Source organism: Sus scrofa, chromosome 2 (assembly GCF_000003025.6).
Source record: "Sus scrofa isolate TJ Tabasco breed Duroc chromosome 2, Sscrofa11.1, whole genome shotgun sequence".
In the NCBI taxonomy this organism is placed as follows: Eukaryota; Metazoa; Chordata; class Mammalia; order Artiodactyla; family Suidae; genus Sus; species Sus scrofa.
The window spans coordinates 59,770,302-59,796,710 of record NC_010444.4 but is presented as its reverse complement, the minus strand read 5'-3'; the positions used below and the strand labels follow the sequence as shown (position 1 = coordinate 59,796,710).

The following is a 26,409-nucleotide window of genomic DNA, read 5'->3' as shown; positions in this document are numbered from 1 at the left end:
AGCCCCGACCCACACCCCTTTAGGACCCCATCCCTTCCCCCCCGCCTCCCCTGGGGCCCTCCACTGGCCTGACTTCTGACCTCTAGCCCAGGGTGGTGGAGGCGGCAGGAAGAGGGACCCCCTCCATCTGCCCGTCTCCCCCACAATTTAACCTGCTTTCCTTCTCCCCTCTGCCCGCCCCGCCGGACTGTAGGGAAAACATGTGAGTCCTACCCTCAGCCGAGCTGTGTGTGCAGAGCTGCCAGTTGTCCTGCCCGCCAGGAATTTAAGATCAGCTGCCATAAGGGGAGGGAGTGGGGAGGTGAGGCGGTGCCGGGGGGACTGGCCCAGAGCCCACGGTTCCATATCCCAGTGCAGCCAAGCAGGTTGGTCTGGGGTCAAGCCCAGGGTGGCAGAAGGCAGGCTCTTGACATCCCGAGCCATTGTCTTCAGGGTGGGGGACGGGAGGGGAAGGGGAAGAGCTTAGCTCTGGTGCCTTGTTGGGGCAGCTGGCCCCAGGGGCCTCCAACAGCTCCTTTGGAGAGTTAAATGGGTCTGGGGTAAATGAAAACTGTCCTCTGCTTTTAAAACCTCTGTATGGGGTTTTGTTCTGAACAGCCTTGCAAGGTGCAGAGCTGTCAGCCCAGCTTATAGATGAGGAAACTGTGGCTCTGGGGGGCAAAGGACACCCCTAAGGGCCCAACCCAGGGGGTTCCAGGAGAAAGAGTGGCCCCACCAGACCTCTCAGGGCATGGGGGTGCCTTGTCTGGGAGTGGGTCTCTCCTGCCTCGTGCCTCGCTAAGCCTCGTGGGGCTTCCTGGGGTGGTCCCTGGGTGGACCTGCCCTCTGAACTCCAGTCCTCACCCCTTCAAGCACCCCTTCTATGGCCCCTGCCTCAACCTGATGTGGGGTTCACAGGGGACAGGGCCCAGCTCTTCCTGTCATCAAGGCTGACCATCTGAGGATCACACAGGGGCTTCTTGGCCCCCCGATGCGCCCCCATGCTAGTTCCCACAGACCTCGGGCCTGGGATCTGGGGAGTGAGAGAGGATGCCCCTCATCAGGCATCCCTGAGGGCTAGGCTGGCTCATTTCAGGGACGCCTGGAGAGGATGGGGGACGGGGCAGGGCCGGGGAGCAGCCAATCCTAAATTCTGAGCCCTGTGACACTGCTTGACGCCCCCTCGCCTGCGTCGCTCCACCCCTACAGCTCTGTCCCACCCCACCTCCTGCATGCCCCCCACTCCTTGGTCCTGGGTGGTCCCCTTAGCAACCCACCGTAGCTCCAGCCAGGCAGGGAGCCTCCCCCACCCATGTCTGATGGCTGGTGGATTCCCCTCTCCTCCTGGTGGATTCCCCTCTCCTCCTGCCTCCTGAGCATGGGCTGCTGGGTCTCCTGAAAGAGGGAGTCTGGTGCAAGTAAAAGATGGGATTCAGCCCCTGGTCCCCCTCATCCAGTAGGCAGCCTGGAAGCCCTGGTGGGGCAAGGACTGTCAAACCCCAGACCTACTGCAAAGCCCTTCATCCCTCCTTTCCACCTTTTGGGTTTCAATTTCCTCCCCATCCTGAACCCCTGCCCCTAACCCATCTGCCTGGACCAGCCCTTCTCCCCACCCCACCCCGCCCTGCCCCTGTGGCCTAGGAAGGAGGGGGTAAGCTGGGAAGGGCTCCCTGACCTCCCTGAGGTGGAAGGGCTTTGCGGGTGGCGGCTGGGCTGGAGCAGAACCTCAAACCACCCCAGACCCAGAGAACCAATTCCTCAGCCCCTGAGCCTGGGCTGACCATAGGTGGAACCAGTTCATAATCTGTGTGGCCAGGGTCCCAGGACCAGCTGTGATCAGGACAAAATCATGTCCTTTTACAAGCCCTTGGGGTCTGTCCCCTTACAAAACAGAAGCTGAGTCCCAAGCCTCTCCCCAGTGCCAAGCAAGCTGCCTCTTCCCTCCCGATCCCCAGAACCCCAGGCCCAAGTTTGGGGTGATGGGTACTGCCCTCCACATAGTGACTTCCCTTCTACTCCTGAGCCCCAGGGTGTGGTCCTCCAGCTTCATCTCCCCCATAGAGTCCTCTGTGCTCTTCCAGGCCTTGCTCATTGGGGAAGTTCTTCCTGGTGTCTGACCCGATTCCTTGCCTTTACTTCCTGCCGCTTCTGGCGCCCGTGGCCACCCGTGTTCGCATCTGTCTGTGTGTCTGTCTTTGGGAGGAGGATCGTGTGCACATGCATGGACACATGTGGACGCACCCTCATGTCACCCCTGGGCCCCTCTCTGCCCCCAAATCAGCAGCTTGGGGGTCAGGCAAAAGGAGAAGGTTGGAAGGGGTGCTGGGGAGGAAATGTGGGTGCCCTTTGCCCTACGGCACCCTCAGGAGGACCACAGGGCTGGCCCGAGCACTAACCATACCCCCACCCCACCCTACAGTGGCACCTTGGTCACTGCAAGCTCCCCAAATGATCAGCTTCCTGCAAGCAAGGCCCCCATGCAGCCTGGCAGACCCAGGGCCCTGCCTTCCTAGTGCTGTCCCAGGGGTGTGATTAAGGCAGAGGGACCAGAGTGGACTGACTGGAGCCTCTTCTGGCTTCCCTTCCAGGTACCACGACAAGCAGGAAGTGACCAGCAACTTCCTGGGGGCCATGTGGCTCATCTCCATCACTTTCCTCTCCATTGGCTACGGTGACATGGTGCCCCACACCTACTGCGGGAAGGGCGTATGCCTGCTTACTGGTATCATGGTAAGGGCGAGGGCCCTTGCACACCCCCAGATGATGGGGAGCTCACTCCATCTTGAGCACTCAGTGTCAGCCCATCCCTCCGTCACCCTGCTCCTTCTCTCTGATGTGACAGGGAATGCACACCCTCACCATTTCCCAAAGCCCATAGCTGTCTTCCCTCTTAGCCTCTTATCCCCTCCTATCTGCTTCCCCCCTCTATTTTCCATTTTTTTAGGGCTGCCCCTGAGGCATGTGGAAGTTCCTAGCCTAGGGGTTGATTCAGAGCTGCAGCAGCCGGCCTACGCCACAGCCACAGCCATGCCAGATCCAAGCCACATCTGTGACCTACACCACAGCTCACGGCAATGCTAGATCCTTAACCCACTGAGTGAGACCAGGGTTTGAACCTGCATCTTCATGGTTACCAGTCGGGTTCATTACCACTGAGCCATGACAGGAACTCCTTGTCCACTCTTATTTGGACATAAGCTGGGGGTCAGTGTCCTCCTCAGGCCCCCGCCAGGGAGACCTCGCTTCTTCTAGCTAAGCTGACATGGCCCCTCCTTTGGTTAAAAGACATGATGCACATTTGCTTATGTTATTTTGCAAGAATAAAAGGGGAAAAAAGGAAAGATCAGCCACAATCCACTCCCCCCACTGCCACCCCCAACAAAAGAACTTTACAAAGGAACAAAGAAAAAGCATTCAGATAAAAACCCAGAAACCCCGCAGCAAAACAGAAAAGCCATGTTCTCTTCTCTGGGATACGACTCCTCCAGAGAATTAGTTCTGTGTTTAGCCCACCGCTTGCTCCCTGCCATCGCCTGTGGCACATGCAGGATGGCCACACCCAGGGATGTTTCCTCTCTCCCCATCACCGCACAGCCAGGCATCACATGAAGCCACATCTTGGTCTTTTTAGCTACTTTCTGTTTCTAATTCTTCTGTTAGCTCTCTCCTCATCCGTCCAAGTGTGTCTCCTCCCAGTCACTGCCTCATGAACTCACCCCCTTCTAATATCTTATAAAGCCCATTTGCTCATTCTTGAGCTTCAAGGCATCGCAGCATGGCCTTGCTGGATGTGGCATCTGTGCTGTTGTGTGGATTCATTGGCTGATCTCTTTCCTGGCTGCATAGTATTCCACACGGACATTTCCAGTATGTTTCTTTACAGTTGACAAGGCTTTTCTTTTTCTTTTTTTTCTTTTTTGTATAATCACATCTTGTTTTTTTTTTTTATTAGAGATAGTTGATTTACAGTCTTGTATCAATTTCTGCTGTATAGCACAGTCACCCAGTCATATACGTACATTCTTTTTTCATACTATCATCTTTCATGTTCTACCCCAAGAGATTGGACATAGTTCCCTGTGCTGTATAGCAGGGCAACAGGACAAGGCTTTTTTTTTTTTTTCCTGGTTTTTAGGACTGCACCCGCAGCATATGGAGGTTCCCATGCTAGGGGTCGAATCGGAGCTGCAGCTGCCTGCAAATGCCTTCACCTTCGCCACAGCAGCACAGGATCCGAGCTACATCTGCAACCTGCACCATAGCTCACGGTAACGCTGGATCTTTAACCCACTGAGCAAGGCCAGGGATCGAACCTGCGTCCTCATGGATGCTAGTCAGATTCGTTAACTGCTGAGCCATGGTGGGAACTCCAAGACAAGGCGTTTCTTGAACACAGACTCCTGGGTCCTCTCAAAACCCTCATCTTGGCCAGGAACACTTAATCAGGTTTCTTCGGGGTGACCTGGGTTGGTTAAATGGTGTCCCCAGCTCTTGTCCACCCTTCCCACATAAATGTTTCCATCCATCTATAAGAAAAACTAGCCACTTCCCTGGCCCCCAGAGGCCAAGCCCAGGTCTCTTCCTTCCTCCCATTCCATATGCTATAGCCACAGGAGGAAGTAGCAGGCTGGTGAGGTGCCAGAGAGAGCTTCGGCGCAGGCGGAGAGCCACCTTCTGGCCCCCCTCAGCAGCCCTTGCTACCTGTTCCCCCGCTACTCCTGGGGCTGACGACACCTGGATGTTCTGGGCTCCTCAGCTCCCAATTCTCAGTGGCAGAACCCCCGTCTTCCCTCCCTCCTCCTGCATCACTTTCTGCTGCTCCCCACCCCGTCTCTCAGCCTTGCCCTTCCCCCTGGGTCCTCATTCCTGCCCTTCTGTCTCTCAGATGGCCCCAAACAGACCAGCAAGTCCTCTCTGGCCTCCTTCCCTAGCCAGGGCACTGGCTGCCATTCAGGTCATACTGGAGAGGGTGGTTGCTAAGAGCAGGGAGCCCATCACGGGGGAGACGTCCTATCCTTTTACCTCCCGCCTACTGGGACCTCTCCAAATGCCCTCACTGCAGGCAACTGGCCTGACCCTTCTTTCTTGCCACCGTTCTCACCCTGCCAGCTGAATCCCCATTACTAGCAGCAACATATCAGCCACGTCTCTGTCCCCAGACCCCAAAGCCTGGATGGAAATGCCTTCAGTTCTCCTACCTCCCCAAACGCAGATCCTGCGTGTTTCTTGCCCCTTTGCTTATCTTGGAGCCTCACTTTCCCCCCTCTGCCCAGTGGGGATAAGAGTGGTGCTCTCTCCCGGGGTTATCAGGAATCATATGAACTAATCAGTGGCACAGGCTCCCTGGATGGGAGCCCCACAGGCTCCCAGTGGATGTCAAGCCGGTGGGGCTGGGAGTCAATGAACTCAGCAGGTGGGCTCTGCCAGTGCTGCAGGCTTGGAGGACAAAGGTCGGGGGGCGGGGGGAACCAGGCAGGCTTCCTGGAGGAGGGATGATGTCCTATTTGTGACCCATATGGGATGGACCCTGATGTACGCCTTGCCCTCTTCATTCAGGGGGCTGGCTGCACGGCGCTCGTGGTGGCTGTGGTGGCCCGGAAGCTGGAGCTCACCAAGGCAGAGAAACATGTGCACAACTTCATGATGGACACTCAGCTCACCAAGCGGGTAAGGACACCGGCCCCCATCACAGCCACCTCGCCTCCTGGTCATCAAGGGCAGACCCTTCCCACCTCACTTCTCACATATGGTATGTGCCCAGCCAGCCCTGGGCTGTGCTACTGTGAGAACACCCATGAATCGTGCACAGAGACATGGCGATGGACACAGGTTTCCACTTCTGTGCCCAGTCACAGCCAGTCGTGGCCCACTCAGCAGGAGGCAGGGGTTCCGTGGCCAGGCAGCCAGGTGCAGCTTACAAACTACATGATCTCTGCAGGCTGGTCTTTCTGTTCCTCTGTTTTCCCAGGTAGAAAATGAAAGAGAGACCTCCCTGGTGGTCTAGTGGCTAGGACTCAGTGCTTTGACCACTGTGGCCCAGGTTCCAGGTTCAATCCCTGGTCTGGGAACCGAGATCGCATATCAAGCTGCTCCATGCCTCAGCCAAAAAAGAAGTAAATAAAATTTTAAAAGAAATTTAAAAAATGAGGAGTTCTCGTTGTGGCTCAGCAGTTCACAAACCCGACTAGTATCCATGAGGACGTGGCTTTGATTCCTGGCCTCACTCAGTGGGTTAAGGATCCAGCATTGCCTTGAGCTGTGGTGTAGGTTGCAGACGTGGCTCAAATCCTATGTTGCTTTACTCTGGCATAAGCCAGTGGCTTCAGCTCCTATTGGACCCCTAGCCTGGGAGCCTCCATATGCTGCAGGTGTGGCCCTAAAGAAAGACAAAAAAATTTAAAAAAAAATGAGAGAGATAGGGAATTCCTGTAGTGGCTCAGTGGGTTAAGAACCCAACTAGTATCCATGAGGATGTGGGTTCCATCCCTGGCCCAGCTCAGTGGGTTAAGGAGCTGGCATTGCTGCAAGCTGTAGTGTAGGTAGCAGATGTGGTTTGGATCCCGAGTTTCTGTGACTGTGGCTGTGGTGTAGTCCAGCAGCTGCAGCTCCAATTCGACCCCTACCCTGGGAACTTCCATATGCTGCAGGTGTGGCCCCAAAAAGCAAAAAAAGTAGTTCCTGGTGTTCCTATTGTGGCGCAGCGGAAACGAATCTGACTAGGAACCATGAGGTTGCAGGTTTGATCCCTGGCCTTGCTCAGTGGGTTAAGGCATTGCTGTGAGCTGTAGTGTAGGTTGCAGATGAGGCTCAGATCTGGCGTGGCTGTGGCGTAGGCAGGTGGCTATAGCTCCGATTAGACCCCTAGTTTGGGAACCTCCATGTGCTGCGGGTGTGGCTCTTAGGAAAAAGACAAAAAAAAAAAAAAAAAAAAAAAAAAAGGGAGTTCCTGTTGTGGCTCAGTAGGTTAAGAATCCGACTAGTATCCATGAGGATGTGCGTTCCATCCCTGGCCTCACTCAGTGGGTTAAGGATCCAGCGTTGCCGTGAGTTGTGGTGTAGGTTGTAGATGCAGCTCAGATCTGGTGTTGCTGTGGCTATGGTGTAGGCCAGCAGCTACAGATCCAATTCAACCCCTAGCCGGGGAACTTCCATATGCCATGGGCACAGCGCTAAAAAAAAAGATTTTTTTTAAAAAAAGAGAGAGAGACATATTCACTGAGTTAACATCTGGAAGGTGTATAAAAATGGTCTGGCCCGTGGTGAGAGATGTGTGTTAGACAGACACACACACAGCACAGATGTGGATGTGTAAACAGGGCCCTGCCCTACAGTCCCAGGACCCCAGAGGGCCATTTCCATGAATTTCTGGAACATACCATAGTTTTGTGCCTACACTAAGGTACTGTTCTTTCTCTGGCCTCAGGTTAAAAACGCCGCTGCTAATGTTCTCAGGGAGACGTGGCTCATCTACAAACATACCAGGCTGGTGAAGAAGCCAGACCACGCCCGGGTTCGGAAACACCAGCGTAAGTTCCTCCAAGCCATCCATCAGTAAGTCCAGCACCTTTCCCACTCATGTTTCTGTGTCCGCCTGGCGCAGAGGCAGCCATGGCTCCCGGGAGGAGGCCTCACACTAGGCCAGGCAGCTTGTTGTGGCCTCATGATGGCCGTTCCTGGGCTGGGTGGCCACTTGATTGGGGCCTGTAGCTTCTGTGTTGGGTGGGAGGGTGGGATGATTAGAGGGGGACAGTGATGAGCCCAGTACTTATCCAGGACAGTCACCTCTGATAAATTATGCAAACCACCCAATATAAGTGGCAGGAAGCATGTATTATTCTCTGGAATAGCTCTTGGACATTGAAGCAATTTCCCGTCTTTGCTCTGGCTTCTAGGAAGCTTACAATTAAATTTATGGCCTAATTCATGTGATCATGTGAGGTAATTAGAGATTACATGATTTCCTCTGTTGTTCCTTTGTCCTGAGAACTATTTAATCAAGTGGTTCTCATCTTTGGCTGCTCATTGGAGTCACCTGGTGGGGGAGCTTTTTAAAATCCCACTGGCTGTCAGAGTTTCCTTGAGGCACAGTGGGTTAAGGATCTGGCATTGTCACTGTAGCAGCTTGGGTCACTGCTGTGGCACAGGTTTGATCCCTGGCCTGGAACTTCCACATGCTGTGAGCTCAGCTAAAAAAAAAAAAAAAAAAAAAAAAAAAAAACCCACAGGCCATATCCAACCCAATACCAGTTACAATAGAGTCTGGGATGCAGCATGAGCTCAAGTTTAAGTTCCTCAGGTGAGTCCACTCTGTAGCCAGAGTTGGCAAACTTTTTCTGTGTAGGACCAGATATTGATTATTTCAGACTTTGTGGCCCAAAAAGTCTCCATCACAATCACTCAACTCTGCTGTTGTAGCAGGAAGGTAGCAAAGATGAATGAGTGTTGCTATATTCCCAGAAAATTTTATTTTCCAAAACAAGTGTTTGTCCAGATTGGCCTATAGACTGTAATATGCCAGTCACTGTCCACGAGAAATATCACATGAGCCACATATATAATTTAAAATTTTCTGGAGTTCCTGCCATGGCACAATGGAATGGGCAGCATCTCTGGAGTGCCAGGATGCAAGTTTGATCTGACCGGGCACAGTGGGTTAAGGATCCATCATTGCTGCAGCTGCAGAGTAGGTTACAACTGTGACTTAGATCTGATCCCTGACCTGGGAGCTCCATATGCCATGGGATGGCCAAAAAGGGGGGGAAAAAAAAGAAAGATGAAAAAGAAATAAGTGAAATTAATTTTAGTATACTTATCCAATCAAATTTATCTAGAAATGTGATGAATATAAAAATCATTAATGAGATATTTTAGAAAGTTTTTAGTACTAAATCTTCTAAGTCTGGTATGTAGTTTACACTTGGAGTCTATTTTTATTCAGACCAGCTACATTTCAATACTCAGGAGCTATTTAGAGAGTATATGAGACAGTGCCCAGTCTAGAACTTAAAGAGCTCCAAATTTTACGGGGTTAGGCACTCAGATATAAATTAGAGCTGAATCACGTGGTACCTGATTTAAAATAGAAAAAAAAATGTGTTTTTAGGCACTTTTCAAAATGATCCCATGCATTCCCATCTCTTACTTCTTGGAAACCCCCAGGCACAATTGGGCTTCTCTAGGTGACTCAGGTGGGTCCCTGCCCTAAGAACTCCCAGACCAGACTCAGGAGCTGATGAATCAGACAGTGAGGCAAACAATCTTAGGGTCTGAACTAGTACAACCAGGAAGGCAACCAAGTCAGCCATGGGGAACAGAGTTGGGAGGCAGCACAGAGAGCCCCCATGTGAGTGGTACAATGGGACAGCTGGTTTGGGGGAGACCCCAGGGTGTGGCTAGGGCAACCCAACTCCTGGGCCACCAGAGAGTAACAGAGTGTGACCCACAAGGAGACCAGACCAGGGGAGAGGAAGCTCAGCCAGCTGCACTTGAATTTTTTTAATCCTTTCAAATCACTTTTGCCTCTTTTTAGAGACGAACTTTGTTAAGGTATAATTGGCATACAGTCAACTGCACCTATTTAAAGTGTACAGTTTGAACAGTGTTAATATGTGTACACCTATGCAACTATCACCACGGTCAAGATAATGAACAAATCCATCACCCTGAGAATCTCCTTGAGCCCCTATCATCCTCGTCTTGTAGTTAGAAAGTTTAGTCCAGGCATTTTTATTATGTTTACTGTACCATCCTTGTCTTTTAGCTAGCATTTAATCCATTTACATTTATTGTGTTTACTGTTATGATTGGATTAATTTCTCATGATAACAGCCCCTACTTCACAGGACTGTGGGCAGGTCTAAATGGAGGGATGTGCAGAAATGCCTGGCAAAGTCTCTGGCGCAGAGCAAGCACTAAGTAACACATGGCACCCCCAGTCTGTGCTCCCTGCCTCTGCTTCCCCTGTTGGGTACCCAACAGGGTACCCAAGTTGGTACCCTGCTTACTTGACTTCACTGTGCCCAGGTGTTTGTCATATTTCCTCACCAGACCCCAAGAACCTCCTTGTTGACCCTCCAACAGCTGTTTACTGACCGCTGGGTCCCAATCTGGTCTCTGTCACTTAACTGTGGGGCCCTGGGCAAGGGACTATGCTACTCCAAGCTTCATGTTCTTATCAATGAAGTAGCAACAGTGGTAACGGGCCTCTTCTCCAGGAATGGAGTATGTCACAATTGGGGTGATCAGATAACTTGCCTCCTGCCTGCCACACAGTATTTTCGGAAACTGGGAACTGGCATTTTTGTGGTTATTACTACCCTCAATATGTTCATTCGATCATCCACAAGCATTTCCTGCACCAGCTGGTGTGCCAGGCATGGGGGCCACAGACACAGCCCTGCTCTGGACATTGCTCTAAGAGATGTCTCAGAAGGCTCTTTGGGGGAAATGGGAAGGTAGGAATTCAGGAGAGCCAGGTCTGTGGAGAAGCCACCTGCTGGGTGAGTTACCAGTGTCCCTTTGTTCTGGGGCAGGACTGTCTCATTCACCCTTAGGTCCCCCTGCTCTGCCCCCCACAAGGTGGCTTTATGAGAATAGCTGATGAAATCAAACAGGTGTGAACTAGGGCCTGAAGGGTAGCTGAGATTTGGGTAGGAAACTAGGTGGTGGGCAAGCATACCAAGGAGTGTACACAAGTTGGGCAAAGGTGGGGGGAGGTGGGAATGACCACAGGTGCCAGGGAGACCGGAGGTACTGTCTGCAGGTACATGAGTATCCAGCTCAAGAAGATGCCCTGGCTGCTCATACAATGGGAACACTCTTATGAGCAGCCACTGAAAAGGGAGAAATGGTCTCGGAGAGGACGGATTGAGGAACACAGTGTGGGTCTGGGGAGTGTACGCATCTCCTCGGGCAACCTTACCAAGTACCACAACCTGGGTGGTTTAAAACAGAATTCATGAGGAGTTCCCATTGTAGCTCAGTGGGTTAAGAACCCGACACAACGTCTTTGAGGAGGCTTGTTCGATCCCTGGCCTTGTGGGTTAAGGATCCAGTGTTGCCAAAAGCCGAGGGTCATAAATATGGCTCAGATCTGGCGTTGCTGTGCTGGGGCGTAGACTGGCAGCTGAAGCTCCAGTTCAATCCCTAGCCCAGGAACTTCCGTATGCCACAGGTGCGGCCCTAAAAAAGAGAAAAAAAAACAAACAAACAGAATTTATGACCTCACTGCTCTGGAGACCAGAAGTCCAAAATCAAGTTGTCGGCAGGGTCATTCTCCTTTTGCAGGCTTCGGGGATGGTCTGTTCCAGGCCTCTCTCCTAGCTTTTGGGAGCCTCAGGCATTCCTTGGCTTGTGGAAGCATCGTTCCAACCATCCGGCCTCCTGAAGTGTCTCTCTCTGGTTTCACACAGTCTTCCCTCTATGTGTGTCTGTGTCCAGATTTCCCCCTTTTTATAAAGACACCAATTATCCTAACCTGGTTAAATCTACAAAGACCCTATTTCCTAATAAGGTCATGTTCTGAGATACTGAGGATTAGGACCTCAATATATCTTTTTTTTTTTTTTTTCGCTTTTTAGGAGATGCACCCATAGCATATGGAAGTTCCAGGATCGAACCTGTGTCCTCAAGGATACTGATTGGGTTCGTTACCTCTAAGCCACAATGGGAAGGTTCTAGATAAGTCAAGAATGACTTCCCTGGGAGTTCCCATACAGCTCAGTGGGTTAAGGATCCAGTGTGGCCACTGCAGTGGCTCGGGTTGCTGCTGTGGTGCAGGTTCGATCCTTGGCCTGAGAACTTCCACATGCCATGGGCACAGCCAAAAAAAAAAAAAAAAAAAAAAGACTTCCCCAGGGAAGGCATGTCAGTGGCTCCTTGGCAAGCCTCTGTCTCCTCTCCAGGGCAGCACCCCCAGAATTCCAGGTCTGGGGGTGTCTCCATCCACTTCCACTTCTCCAGACCAAGGGCTGGGTCCTCTCGGGGGTCCGGGCAGCACCCAGCATGGGTGAGCCCCGAGAGGCCTCCCCAAGCATCTATCACATGTGGGCATGCAGGGCTTGAGTTTGGACCAGTGAGGAGGAGAGTCCTTCTGAACAGTCTCTCTGGGTCATTTTAGCTACAGACGGGGTGGAGAGGAGGGGTGAGGACACACCCTGGGCAACTCCCCCCACCCCACCCCATGGGCAGCTGTCCAGGGGGCCAGGCTCTCAGAGGCCAAGTGGTAGGTACAGGTTCAGATCCTCCCAGGGATGCCATTAGGCACTGGCTTTGCCCTCTGGGCCCCAGTTTCCCCCTCTTGAAATGGTGTGGGTACTTTTCTGGACTAAATGCCACCTCCAGGGCTGGGGCCTTGGCAAAGGCTGGCAAACAGTGTGGCTGAAGGGTTGAAAGCAGCTGCATTTGCTGGGTGGGCACTGCTGGAAGGAGGGGACAGAGGGAGAACACATCCCTGAGGGCTGATCCACCCACTCAGAGGCTGGATGTCTCCTGAGAGCAAGGGCAGTGGCCCCTCTGCTGTCCGGGAGCCCCCCGGCCTGGCCCTGGATTGGTGCATGTGGGAGGCAGGCAGGACTGGACACGTGCCGCCCAGTGTGCTGAGATTAAAATTGCCTTGTGGTTTCTCTCTGCTTCGCCGGGTCCTGCCAGAGCTCAGAAGTAAGTCACTTGCTGGGGGTGAGTGCATGTGGGTTCCGAGGGTGGTGGCTGAACCACCCTGCAGGCGCTGCTGCACCCTGCATGCTGGAAGGGAATGGGCTGCAAGGGGGCTTGCTGCTTATCCCTCGCTGCATATCCTACAAGGTGGCTCTGGGCGGGGTGGGTACGTGAAAGATCCCTGGCCCCACTGCAGCCCCCACACAACCCCACCCACCCACTTGTCCCCTAGGCTCCGGAGTGTCAAAATCGAGCAAGGGAAACTGAATGACCAGACCAACACGCTCGCAGACCTGGCCAAGGTAAGCAGGGGAGAGTGGGGCAGGGTAGCTCCCTGGGCCAGAAGGGGTTGGTTCAGCATTCAGAGGAGGATGGGGGGTATTCAGTAAAGGACAGGGCCCAGCTCCTGCCTGGGAGGGAGGGACAGTGCTGGGGTGCAGACAGGTGACTCAAGCAAGGAATGCAGGGTGGGCAGAGATCACACCAGTTGACATGAGCCCTGTCCGCAAGTGTCCACTGTGGCCAGAGGCTCTGATTGTTAGAAAGATGTCAGGAAGTTCCCACTGTGGCACAGTAGGATAGGCTGCATCTCTGCAGTGCCAGGACACAGGTTCTATCCCCACCAGCACAGTGGGTTAAGGATCCGGCATTGCCGCAGTTGTGGTGTAGGTGCAACTGCGGCTCAGATCTGATCCCTGGCCCAGGAACTCCGTATGCTGTAGAGGTAGCCAAAAAAAAAAGAAAAAAAAAAGGAAGGAAGGAAGAAGGGAGGGAAGGAAGGAAGGATGGAAGGAAGGGAAGGAAGAAAGGAAGAAAGAAAGAGAAAAAGAGAGAAAGAAAAAGAGATATTAAGAAAGGAAAATAGATGCTGGAAAACTCCATCTGTGTGTAAAATCGTTACTTAATGTTGGCAGCTACTTTTTTAAATTAATAGCTAATAAAATAGCTTTAATAAGGATATGTAGTAATTAGTGGGCTAAATTGGTGACGTGGTATTTTCATATTTAGGAATGTCTAAAATTTAAGAGAAAAACAAATTTGCTCTAGATAAAAATTCAAATTATAGCATCAAGAGAAAGCTTATTTGTATAGCAATTAGACATCTTTCAGGAAATTAAAGTTGATTGCAAGACCTCTTTAAGATTGGTTTGTGTTATAAACGAATCTCTTCGTTCTAATGTCAGGTCCCATCTTTTCCCCATTTTTTATTAATCCATTAGAAGATATGTCAACTGACCAAACTTTAGTTGGGCAAACTCTCAGAATATTTGTCACACTATTCTGAACTCCCGTCTGACCAATGGCATACCTTTCACAAATAGTTCGAGTGTGAACTTTGCTAATTGGCTCCATCTCCTGATCAGTTAATCTATCTGAGCCTAATTTAATGTTATCTTTAGAAAATGTTAAGTCCTCTGCTATCTTATACTCGTCACATTTTGGACTCACTCTCTTTTATCATTAGCAAGAGAATGCAATTTAATACTACTAACCTACACAAACTTAATTTGGAAGGGAGCATTACAGAGGAAAAAACATATTCTAGAACCCCAAAGAAATAATTCAACTGATAGTAGAAAGAGCATAATCCTAAACTCATGTAGAAATCCTTAGCCAGGTGTTCCTGCTGTGGCGCAATGGGATCGGTGACGTCTCTGCAGTACCAGGATACAGATTCAATCCTTGGCCCAGCACAGGGGGTTAAAGGATCCAGCGCTGCCACAGCTGTGGCACAGGTCACAACCGCTGCTCGGATACGATCCCTGGCCCAGGAACTCCATATGCCATGAGGTGGCCAAAAAAAACAAAACAGAAATCCTTAGCCAATTAATTTGATGTCATATGAGATTATACCTCTAAATACATATCAAATGCCTTTGAAAATCTCAAGTACTAAATGGTTTTCGATGGTCTATATCACACTTTATTATATGATTAAAATGTGAATTTCTAGGAGTTCCCGTCGTGGCTCAGTGGTTAACGAATCCAACTAGGAAACATGAGGTTTCAGGTTCGATCCCTGGCCTTGCTCAGTGGGTTAAGGATCCATCATTGCTGCAAGCTGCGGCATGGGTTGCAGATGCAGCTCAGACCCAGGGTTGCTGTGGCATAGTTACCAGCAGCTGCAGCTCCAATTCAACCCCTAGCCTGGGAACATCCATATGCTGCAGGTGCAGCCCTAAAAAGGACAATAACTTAATTAATTAAGTTAATTAAAATTAAACTTTAGAGAGGGCCAAAAAGAGTAGGGTGCCTCCTCCAGATGTTACCCTCTGGCCCTGGGGACTGTGTGGCCGCACGAGGCAGGCTGGGGTGCGAGTCTCTGGCCCTAGGAGGGGCCCAGAGCCGGGTGTTCACCCTCGCATGAGGTTGGCCAAGCAGTAACAGGAAAGGGTAGAAGGCACAGACCAGGTAAAGGCATGGGGATGGAGAGAAGAGGCTGCAGGTTCATTGTGGTAAGAAGGAGCTCTGGTGTGAATGACCTGTCTCCCTCCCACAGAACGAGAAGCCAGGGTGGGGGTGAGGGGTGACACAACCCCTTAAATCCTCCAAGCTGAGGTCCAGGGCTGCTGGTGAGCTTCGGTCCCCCTGGACAGTCGGTCTGCGCGGAGCTAGGCTGACACGGAACGGTGTTCTGGCGCCACCTGGTGGCCATAGTGGCGTCTGCACCGAGGGCTATCCCTGCATGGCTGGCCCCCCACTCCATCCCTGCGACTGGGGGCCTATCTGGACACTGGCAGAACCAGCCCCTGCTTGCTGTGTTAGGGGGAGCAGTCTAGGTGACAGGGGTGTCCCACCACCTGCTGTGACTGTAACTGTGTCTGTTGTGTTCCCTTCTCTGATTGGGTCAGATCCTTGGGGTGGTCCCCTCTCCCCCTCTCCCCCTATTCCCTTTCCAGTCTAATGTGAGGAGCGGGGGACAGTTTGCAACTGAGCCTTCTCCCCCTCGACCTAGACCCCAGCCTGGAGCAACATCAGCCCAGAATCATCCAAGACCACCTTCTGGCTTTATGTGCCATGAGGCTAGTACCTCCCCTCAGGGCTGCTCTGGTTCCATCCACTTGTCCCCAGGATTTCCTTTGACCTTCCCCTCATCTGCTGGCCCTGAGCCTGGCATTTGAGACTTGTCTTTCAAGAATTCCCTGATGGCACAGCAGGTTAAGGATCTGGCATTGTCACTGCAGCGGCTTGGGTCACGGGTGTGTGGGTTCGACCCCTGGCCCAGGAATTTCCACATGCCACAGGCATGGCCAAAACAAAAACAAAAACTCCTGTCTCTCCCCTTGCCTCTTCTCCCACCATTCCTTTTGGCTGGGCTGGTGGTGCCCTCACAGTTGCCCCTCATTTGGGTCCCCTTATCAGGGCTGTTCTGCCATCTCTCTCTGTGTCCATCCCTCCCTCTCTCTCACCTGGCCTCTCCTCTCTCTCCAACCCTCTCTGTCTTTGGCAGACCCAGAATGTCATGTACGACCTCATGTCCGAGCTGCATGCCCAGCACGAGGAACTTGAGGTCCGCCTGGCTGCCCTCGAAAGTCGCCTGGATGCATTGGGCACCTCCCTGCAGGCCTTACCCGGCCTCATCGCCCAAGCCATACGCCCGCCCCCACCACCCCTGCCTCCCCGGCCTGGCCCCGGCCCCTCGGACCAGGTGACTCGGAGTTCCCCACACCGGTGGCCACCCGTGGCCCCTTCAGACTGCGGGTGACGGCCCTGCCTGCCACCAGACCCCTCAATCTTGGCCATCGTGTGGCCGCCACCTCCATGCCATCCGGGAAGCCCTGTACAGTGGCGCCTCTTGGAGTTCAAGGAGCCGAAGCTGAGTTGGGCTGAGTGGACTGGGGCCCGCCCCACCACGCCCCTCCTAGACTGTCCGGGCAGAGGGCAGGGCCAGACCGCAGGTGAGAGCAGGGGTGGGCCACTGACCACCGCTTCCTCCCTGACTGGAGCTGCAGGAGCCCGGAGCTTCCTCTAGTCCCCCGGCCCCCTGGCTCTCCCTAGGCCCCTGGTGGGTGTGGAGCAGCCAGGAGAGGGGTCCTTGCCAGTTCCAAATAAAGCAGGACCCACCCAGCTGCTGCCTGTTGTGTGTGGCTGGGGGCGCACCCGTAATCACATAACATGGGAGGTGGACATCCGACCCCAGGGCCCAGACAGGATTTGGGGGTCACAGTGAGCCCATCCCATCACTATCCTAGCCTGGCAGACTCCTGGACCTGAGTTCAGTCAGGGACAACTCCCTGAGGACATCTACATCAGTCCCACCTGGCCCCAGTAGGAGGCCCCTCCAGAGGGCATGGCCCAGGAGTTCTTCCTGTGGCTTAGTAGGTTAAGAACCCAAATAGCATCCCTGAGGATGCAGGTTCAATCCCAGGCCTTGCTCAGTGGGTTAAGGATCCAGCATTGCCACGTCATAGGTTGCAGCCACAGCTCAGATCTGGCATTGCTGTGGCTGTGGCTGTGGTATATAGGCTGGCAGATGCAGCTCCAATTTGACTCCATATGGAACTTCCATATGTCGTGGGTGTGGCCCTAAAAAATATGAGTAAATAAATAAATAAGTGGAGGGCATGGCCTGGCCTGCAGGAGGCAGCAGATAATCGGGAGGTCCTTCCATCTGGCTTTGCTGGAGCACCCACTATGAGCCAGGCTCCAGTAAGTACATGAGTAAGGAGGGCCATCCAGTCTTCAGGACCTGACCATAATTGGACCGGGAGACTCAGAGAAGTGAAGCCACTTACCGAATGAGGGAGATGGGGAGCCAGGGATTAAATTGGGGGTTCTACAGGTCAAGAGGAATTGGTGGAGGGCTCTCCATGGGGAGAAGAGTGGTGTGATCCTGGGGTGAGAGAGGACCTCCTGGGGTAGGATGGAGAGGAAGTTTCCAAACAAGTAGAATCAGGTCCCCTCAGGCCTTGGGCTCAGAATGCTGGAGTCGGGTTGGGGTGCCAGGCACTTGGCAGATGCTGGGCCCTGGGTGGAGAGGGAGGCTAATCTGGGCCCAGCTGAGAGCCCAGGCGCTGGCAGCCTCTGATAAGGCCAGGGGCCATCTGTTTGGGGATGATAGGATGGGCCCAAGAGTAAGAGTGTCTGGGGAGGTGTCAGTGGTGAGTGGTCAGACATGGGTTCAAGCCAGACTGTGCCACCGCTGGGTGCTTCTGGCCAGTGGTTGCCCTTCTGGGAGCCTCAGTTTCTTCTGTAAGATCAGGTGCCAGAGAATAGGGCACAAGGCTCACCCCTGGGAGCACTCAGGCTGATGGAGGAAGCACAGTAAACACACAGCAGTTGCAAACACAGCGACCAGAATCATAAAGAAATAAGCCCATAGCATGACTCTGAGGAGGTGACATTTGGGCGAGGGTGGGTACATTGGAGAAGGGCGTTCCAAGTAACAAAACAACCAGTGCAAAGGCCAAGAGCCAAGATCCGAGTTTGGTGTGTCTGGGGAACAACCAGATGGTGGCAGGGAGACCAGGGAGGAGGCTGGGGCGGCGCCCGGTCCAAAGGTGCCGGGTAGGGGACGAATGAGAACACAAGACAGCCGGGTAGCACCACGCCATCCACATCCGCCCCCGCCCGCCTCTGACTCAACAGCGCCTACCCTGCGAAAGCAGGGCCCGCCCGGCGCTGAGGGGTAGCAAAGTCAGCCGCGCCAGCACGCCGGCGGCAGGTCCCCTGAGGCCCGGGCGCGTCACGAGGCGGACGCGGAGAATCAGGAAGTCAGCCAACTCCGCGCCGGCCGGCGGCGCCCGCACAAGTTCGTAGAAGGAGGAGAAAGCTTGGGGGGCACCCGGAGGCGGCGGCGGCAAGGACCAGCGCTGAGACCTGGGAGGCCTGCAGACGCTCCCCAGCGGCGCGCCCGGCCTCCGCGGGCCCGACGGGCCCCCGCCGGGCGCGTCCTCCCCGCCGTGGGCCCCGGCCCGCGCCATGCGCCCGGGGGGCGTGCGCAGCTTCGTTCTGGAGCTGGCGCGGGGCCCGGGCGGCGCGTACCGCGGCGGGGAGCGGCTGTGCGGCCGGGTGCTGCTGGAGGCGGCCGCGCCGCTGCGGGTGCGAGCGCTCGAGGTGGCGGCCCGCGGCTGGGCGGCCACGCACTGGCTCGAGGGCCGAAGCGTGGGTATAAACGCCGTGTCCAGCGACTACGCGGCTGCCGAGACGTACTTGCGGCGGCGGCAGCTGCTCCTCCGAGGTGAGCCCCTCCAACCCCCACCCCCAAGCCAAGATACCCCGGGACCTTCTTCCGAGGAGTGGGCCCCCCTCTCCGGAGCCAGCCTTTCGACTTAGAGGCTGTGCAGTTGGGTGATCCTCCTCATGAAGTGGAGACCTCTTCCCCGGGGTGTGGACCTTCCTACCGGGACATCCACGCACCTACCCACTTCCTAAACCCTCTTTCCCAGGAATCCCTCCCAGGATCTGGGTGCACCCCATTCAGAGCCGGACAACCTCGACTTAGAGGTTTGCAGTGGAGACACCCCACCCCCTCACCCTCCACCACACACGCACTAAATGGGAGTCTGGGTGAATCCCTGGGTGGAGCTGGGAAATCCTTTCTGGATCACAAGATGCCACGTTAGCCCCAGGCCTGGGACCTCTGATTCCCAAAGAAGGGCCCTGTCTCATGTACTGTCAGTGCTCTTTCCCAGTGTTTGAAGGAAGGGCTCTTCACAGGGTTGGGGGTTCTGGTGGTGTTTGCACATGAGAGGGTAGGACTGTATCCTAGGCAGGGAGGAGACTTGGGCTGGCAGTCTTAGGTCTTGGACATGGCCTTCCCTTGCCCTGAACCTGAGATCCCAACCCTCAGGCTGTACAGCCAGTCAGGAGCAGAACAGGGGCCACAGAAGGAGTAAGTCTGTGTCACAATATGGTACTGTGTGGCTGAGGAAGATGCTAGACTCTCTGGGCTGCCCTGACCACCTCCTCTCAGGGAAGGCAGACCTCACCGTACCCACTGGCAAAATGGGTGGAGGCAGGAAGCAGCTCAGGCTTGGCTCCCTGCCTGCAGTACCCACCACACACCCGTTTTTTTGTTTTTTTTGTTTTTTGTTTTTTTTTTTCCGGCACTGTACACACCAGATGCTTTGCATGCAGGTTTGCAGCCTTGTCCCAGCAGCCCCCAGGTGTGCTGACCAGCTGTGGAAACTGAGGTGTAGCCAGCATGGGGTGAGGCAGGAAGGGGCCCTGTAGGCACTTCCCTTTCCCTGTGACTCGAGCGAAATTGGGGCTGGTCTCACTTACTGGTGGCTTTCTTAAGATACTGGAGGGGTGAAGTTTGTGGAGCTGCTGTGTGACCCCTCATGGGGCCCTGCCTGTCTCTGGGCCTCTGGGGACCCAGCTGTGAACTGGACTGAGGGCCCTGACTCAGTAGGAGCCTTCCCATCTCCCCTTCATTGCCCATCCCCTCCTGGGCTTATGGTCTCTTCGCCTCCTTTTAGGCTCCTCTTAGACCTGAGAAAAGGTCTCAACCTCTTATTTCAGTCCCAGAGCCCCCTCTTCCAGGCAGTCCCTCAGGCTGATCACTGAGTGGACAGCCTCTACCTCTCTCTTCCGGCCTGTCCTGCCCCCTATCACTGGCTGGCCGTGACTGGTTATAGATGCCCCCCGTTGGGGTGCTGAGGCCTCCTAGCTGAGGCCCGTTGGGATGCTGAGCAGTGGTGGGGCGGGGGCGGGGGTGGGGATGGGGCAGCCCACCTGGCCTAAGCCAGACTTAAAGGGGATGGCCAAGGTAGAGGGTGGGTTGGAGAGGCAGTGCATTCTCATGCCACCAGAGGGCGCAGATGCCCCGCAGATCGTGAGCAAGCCGCCTCCGACTTAGAAATTCTACTCGCGGTTCTTTAAGAAAACTGGACCCAGAGAGAGGTTACCGCCCCCAAAGGCACACTCCAGCCCTGAACCCGAGGGTTCCTAGAGCTTCTCCAGTACTTGGTTCTGTCAGTGAGGGGATGAACTAGGTCTGGAGGGCAAGTAGGAGTTGGCGGAGGTGTGGCGGCGGGGAGTCGTGTGGAGGGGGCGGGGTGTGGGCCATAGTTGAAAGTTGGAAAGGGAAAGCCGGGTGGTAGGAACAGCCTGGGCAAAAGCGCTAAGGTGCAGCCGAGTAGTGGTTGTCAGGCTGGGAGAGAGGCTCTGGGAGTGGTCGAGTAGGGGCTACACTATGATTCATGCACAACCCTAAGGTCGGGACAGATTTTCTTCTGGCTCTACAAACCTGGAAACTCAGGTTCCAAGGGGTTGTCACTAGCCCAGGTCAGCCAGCTTAGCGAGTTTCGAATCAGAGGAGGGGGCAGCAGGCACCCGAGTGAAGGGAGGCGCCATCCACTTCCTCCTCCCATTGCACAGAGTGGGTAAACTGAAGCCCGAGGTAGTTAGTCTTAAGTTCTGAGGGCCTCGACTGGGGCCTGGCCATTTCACACCCCTCTAGCTTGGGCTGAATGTGCATCGAGTCACGTCTGCAACTGGCGGCCGACTGGTGATAATTAAGCCGACAGAATCTCTTGCTGGGCGACCTCAGGCCTAGGTCCCGCCTCCAGGCCTGTTTTTTCTTTTTATTCCCGGAGTCTGACGGATATTCGTCCTGTCCTGCGATGCTTGTTTCACCCCAGGATCCCCGAGGGCGGAGGGCAGCCGACCTCCAGCCGGAGCTTTTGTTATTTTGCCCCACGCCTGGGCGGAACCACGCCTCTCGTCGCGCCCCATTGGCGTATTCCCTTCCGGGGGCGGGACTGGCGCCGCGCCCCACCCTCCCTGCCGTATAAATGCGGCGCCAGCGTAGGCTGTGAGCAGTTTCTGCCTGAGTCTGGGAATGCGCTTGCGCGTCCCTTCCGAGTTCGCGTCTTGAGGCTGCGGCGTCGGCACCTTGCGCCACCGTGTCGCGGGTTCGAAGCTAGGGACGGCGCGACGTGAGTTCGCATCCCAGCGGTGATGCTGTTCGATAAGGTGAAGGCGTTCATGGTGCAACTGGATGGTGCGAGCGCGGGCGCCGAGCCCGTGTTCAGCGGCGGCCAGGCAGTGGTCGGCCGGGTGCTGCTGGAGCTGACGGGCCCGGCGCGCGTGGGCACCCTGAAGCTGCGCGCGCGAGGCCGCGCCCATGTGCACTGGACCGAGTCACGCAGCGCGGGTTCGAGCACCGCGTACACACAAAGCTACAGCGAGCGCGTGGAGTTTGTGAACCACCGCGCCACGCTGCTTGCACCAGGTACCGGACTGGGACCCCTACACCGCGCGTGCTGCGCGCGCTCCAGGGCTCCGGGAGTTCTGCGCAGCCACTGAGCTTTCCTCTCTCTCTTGCTCCTACCTGCAGACACCGGAGAGATCACAACACTACCTCCTGGGCGCCATGAGTTCCCATTCAGCTTTCAGCTGCCACCGTAAGTCATTGTGAGGGTGGGGGTCCCTTAGCCTGCAGCTCCTTCCGGGTTTGGGACTCCACTGCTGGGGATCTGGGGAGGAGGCCCAAGTGTCTTGTGTCTCTCATCCCCCTGAGTCTTTGGGAATCCCCCACCTGGGTGTCTGGAGCTCACTCCCTGAAGCCCCCTCCCTCCACCCCTAGGACTCTAGTAACTTCATTTGAAGGCAAACATGGCAGTGTCCGATACTGCATCAAAGCCACCCTGCACCGTCCCTGGGTCCCTGCCCGCCGCACAAGGAAAGTGTTTACTGTTATCGAGCCTGTGGACATCAACACACCAGCTCTGCTGGTGAGTGGCTGCCCTTGTGGGGGAGTGGGGAGGTGGGGTGGGAGTTCCACAAGCAAGGTTTCTTAGCTACTTGATGACTGGCTCCTCAGTCCCTTCACAAAGTGGGGGTCACAGCTGATCCCTGGCAGGGAGGGAGGCAAGCATGCATGGGAAGTCCAGTAGATCCAGGTGGAAATTACAGCTGCACCAATTTGCTTTGTGGTTCTGGGCGAGCGTCTCACCCTCTCTGAGCCTCCTGATGCTTTGTCTGTGAAATCAGGCACAAAGCTTATGGTAGTAATGGCTTCCTGAGCACTGATTACACCCTAAGTGCTTGGCTTGTTCACTTCGTTTTCGGCCTAATGAGGTGGGTCTTATTCCTGGACCCATTTTATTTTATTACTATTATTATTACTATTTTGTCTTTTGTCTTTTTAGGGCCACACCTGCGGCATATGGAGGTTCCCAGGCTAGGGGTCAAATCGGAGCTGTAGCCACCAGCCTACACCAGAGCCACAGCAACACCAGATCCGAGCCGTGTCTGTGACCTAACCACAGCTCACAGCAATGCTGGATCCTTAACCCACTGTGCGAGGCCAGGGATCTAACCCACAATCTCATGGTTCCTAATCAGATTTGTTAACCACTGAGCCACAACAGGAACTCCTTGAACCCATTTTAGACACAGTTCCTGGACTGTTGAAAAGAAACCTGGAAAGTAGGCCCTGGCCCTCCTCCTTCAGCTGAGGGTTTAGAAGCTCCATGTGGTCTGTAGTTTGTACAGCAGGACTGTTTGACATCATTTTCCTCCATCCCACCAGGCCCCTCAAGCGGGAGCTCGGGAGAAGATCGCCCGATCCTGGTACAGTAACCGTGGCCTTGTCTCCCTCTCAGCCAAGATCGACCGCAAGGGGTACACACCAGGTAGTACATGGGAGGGGCTGGAGTGGAGAGCAGGCCAGTGTTGGGGTTGCAGGTGGCGACCTGCAACTGAGGCCCTGCCCCTCCCCTCTACAGGTGAGGTGATCCCCGTCTTCGCCGAGATCGACAATGGCACCACACGCCCAGTGCTGCCCCGAGCGGCTGTGGTCCAGACACAGACCTTCATGGCACGAGGTGCCCGCAAACAGAAACGAGCAGTGGTGGCTAGTCTCTCAGGGGAGCCTGTGGGCCCTGGGCGCCGGGCACTGTGGCAGGGCCGGGCGCTGCGGATCCCTCCTGTGGGTCCCTCTATCCTGCACTGCCGCGTGCTGCATGTGGACTATGCCCTCAAGGTAGAGTATTCTTGGAAGCCCGGGGGTGGGTGGGTGGGGGTGTGTCTCTGTCCCCAAGGCTGGGCTCCGCCACCCACCCACCCTGGTGCCAGGCTAGAGCCGGGGCCTCTGGACCTCCTGTAGGAGGGTGTGGCCAAGGCTGCCCAGGCGCCCTTCATTATGGCTCATTCCTCCAGGTCTGCGTGGACATCCCAGGCTCATCCAAGCTGCTCCTGGAGCTGCCGCTGGTCATCGGCACCATCCCTCTGCATCCTTTTGGCAGCCGCTCGTCCAGCGTGGGCAGCCATGCCAGCTTCCTGCTGGATTGGGGGCTGGGGGTCCTGCCTGAGCGGCCTGAAGGTGAGCTCTCCACCTTTTAGCAGGGGATGGGGGTGGGGTGGGGCGGGGCGCCAAGCTGACTCTCCCTCTAGCCCCGTGCCCTCCCCAACCATAAAAGTGCTCAGTAACAATCATGTTGGGGTGGCAGGAGGCTCCCTGCCTCCTGTGGCAGCCTCACCCACCTTGTTTCTTGATTCCAGCCCCTCCCGAGTACTCCGAGGTGGTGGCCGACGACGAGATGGCAGCTGCAGCTGCAGCCGTGGAGCAGAGCCCCTTCCCACTACTGCAGAACCCTAACATGAGCCCCGAAGGCCCCTTTTTCGCCTACATCCAGGAGTTCCGCTACCGCCCGCCGCCCCTGTACTCCGAGGTGAGCTTGGGGGTTCAAGAAACTCCTGCGCTTCTGTGGGGCCTGAACCTGCCTTGTGTGTCCTCTGAGTGAGTGGAGAGGGCGGGGAGGGGTGTTCCTGAGCTTCCAGGGCATCCCGAGACCTGATGAGATCTTGCCCCATCCCACCCTCGCCCCAGGAGGATCCAAACCCACCCTCAGAGGTTGTGAGGCCACGCTGCATGACCTGCTGAAATGAGTGGCAAGTGGATATTTCCAAGGATGAGGTTGTACTCCTTCCAGCCAGCCGTGGACATGAGTGAGGTGTGGCTGGGTCAAAAGCAGACCATCCTGACTGCAGTGAAGTTGCGGAAACTGAGTCTCAGGATGGGACAGGGCCATTCTGACATCACACAGAACAAAGAAGCCAGTCTGTGGAGTCTGACATATCTGGACTGGTCCTCCTAAGGGATCAAATGTCCAGCGTAGGGTCTGAGACTGTTCAACTCAACTTGTCTATGCTGGCCTGGCAGCCAACCTGGGGTCCCTTGGAAGCCTCCAGTCTGGGTGAGACAGAGTCAAACATAAATCTTGGGACCAGAAGAAGGGACCCAGAAGCTGGGAGAGTCCAAAGGAGGAGCAGAGAAGGCTTCCTGGAGGAAAGGGCTTTTTTACCAAAGGCTTTGGCATATGAATAAGAGCTCAGAAGGCAGGCGAACAAGAAGAAGAAAAAGTCGAAGAGGGTCAGAGCTGAGTGATGTTTGGAGACTGCCCCCTTGATCTCAGAACTGGGGCTCAGAGGGCAAGTGCCTCAGTTGAGGCCTTACCGTAAGATCGGCGGGCAAGAGGGCCCAGGAATGAGGCATTCAGGGAAAGCAGGTTGTCAGACCCTTGTGGAGCCAGCAGACAATAGGGGCAGCAATTCAGCCTTTGAAACCTTTGCAAGTCAGAGATTCTTGGCCCAGGCTGAATTGCCTGGGGGACCCTTCCACACACTCCAAGACATAAGATCTGCCTGAATACTGTATAGCCCAAGAAATCCAAGTGGAGCAGACAAGACCCAACTACATAATTTTTGCAAAATGAAGATGCAAGGCCCCTTATTCAAGAACCAAGAATTTCAAGACAGGGACAGCAGAGCATTAAACCAGGCTGTGGGGACCAAGGTCAGCCTGGGAACACACAGCAGGGCCAGTGTGCTTCTGGATACTCCCTGTGTCCTGGAGGGACAGAACACGGCGGGGCCGCTGGACAAGCCCCCAAGTGCAGAGTCCCAGGCCTGGCGGGGGCAGGGCCCCCACCTGGGACTCCACATTTCTGACAAGCCTTAACTTGTTCTCTTTTGTATAATTATTTTTTAAAAAAAAAAATTAAAAAGCACAGAGGAAAAGGCTGGGCTTCATGGTTTATTGCCTCCAGATGCCCAAGGAAGCTGGGGTGGCCCAGGACCACCATCAGTGGGTCTAGATCTCAGACAGAATTCCAGGCTGTGAAGGGTTGAGGAGCCCATTGGCCAGAAGGTAAAGGTGAGGCTGAGACATGTGCAGGATGTTGTCTCAGAGGCTGGGAGCGTGGAAGGCGGGGTGGGGGTGGGGGGAGGGGACAGGCAGATGTAGAAGCGGATGCCTGACTGTGGAGTCTGGGCTGTTTTTGCTTTTATTGAGGTTCAATTCCTATACCATTTGAAAGTGTACAGTTCTTCAGCCTTTAGGACAATGTTGTGCAACCACCTCTTGCTAATTCCAGAATATTTTCAAGTGCCCCAGAGGAAACCCTTGACCCCATTAGCAGTCACTCCCTATCCCCCCTCCCTTAGCCCAAGGCAACCACTCACATGCTTTCTGTTTGTGGATTTGATGGATTTCCATATTCTCAGCATTTCCTGTAGATGGGGTCATAGTATATTCAGGCCTTTTGAGTCTGGCTTCTTTCACCCAGCATGATGTATTTGGAGGTTCAGCTACTTTTGCGGCAGCAGGAATCAATTCTTTAATCCTTTTGCTGGCCAAATAATATTCCACCGTGTGGATGAGACACATTTTTATTTATTTATTTATCTATTGTATTTTTAGGGCCGCACCCATGGCATATGGAGGTTCCCAGGCTAGGGGTCCAAACGGAGCTGTAGCTACTGGCCTATGCCACAGCCACAGCAATGCCAGATCCGAGCCACATCTGCAACCTACACCACAGC

At 54.6% G+C, this 26,409-nt stretch overlaps 2 protein-coding genes across 9 annotated transcripts in view; both read left to right on the top strand.

Moving 5' to 3' along the window:
• Positions 1-16,701, top strand: part of KCNN1 (potassium calcium-activated channel subfamily N member 1) — a 34,806-nt gene extending 18,105 nt beyond the window's left edge. For 2 of the 7 annotated variants that reach the window (XM_005654901.3, XM_005654898.3), the window contains 7 exons: positions 194-202; positions 2,568-2,709; positions 5,536-5,646; positions 7,403-7,530; positions 12,628-12,636; positions 12,866-12,935; positions 16,085-16,701. In XM_005654901.3, the coding sequence (XP_005654958.1) occupies positions 194-202; positions 2,568-2,709; positions 5,536-5,646; positions 7,403-7,530; positions 12,628-12,636; positions 12,866-12,935; positions 16,085-16,339 (724 nt within the window). In that variant the 3' untranslated portion in view covers positions 16,340-16,701. The remainder of the gene's footprint in view (positions 1-193; positions 203-2,567; positions 2,710-5,535; positions 5,647-7,402; positions 7,531-12,627; positions 12,637-12,865; positions 12,936-16,084) is intronic. The other 5 variants (XM_005654902.3, XM_003123502.4, XM_005654899.3 and 2 more) reach the window with 5 other exon arrangements.
• Positions 18,211-25,607, top strand: ARRDC2 (arrestin domain containing 2). Of its 2 annotated transcripts, XM_003123503.4 has the most exons (9): positions 18,756-18,814; positions 21,222-21,814; positions 21,920-21,986; positions 22,169-22,316; positions 23,117-23,219; positions 23,313-23,569; positions 23,746-23,908; positions 24,088-24,257; positions 24,416-25,607. In XM_003123503.4, exons 2-9 carry the CDS (start codon positions 21,541-21,543, stop codon positions 24,467-24,469), a joined length of 1,236 nt encoding a protein of 411 aa, XP_003123551.1. In that variant the 5' UTR covers positions 18,756-18,814; positions 21,222-21,540; the 3' UTR covers positions 24,470-25,607. The 2 variants fall into 2 exon arrangements, with proteins under 2 accessions (XP_003123552.1, XP_003123551.1); XM_003123504.4 differs by lacking the exon at positions 21,222-21,814 and having other exon boundaries at positions 18,211-18,814.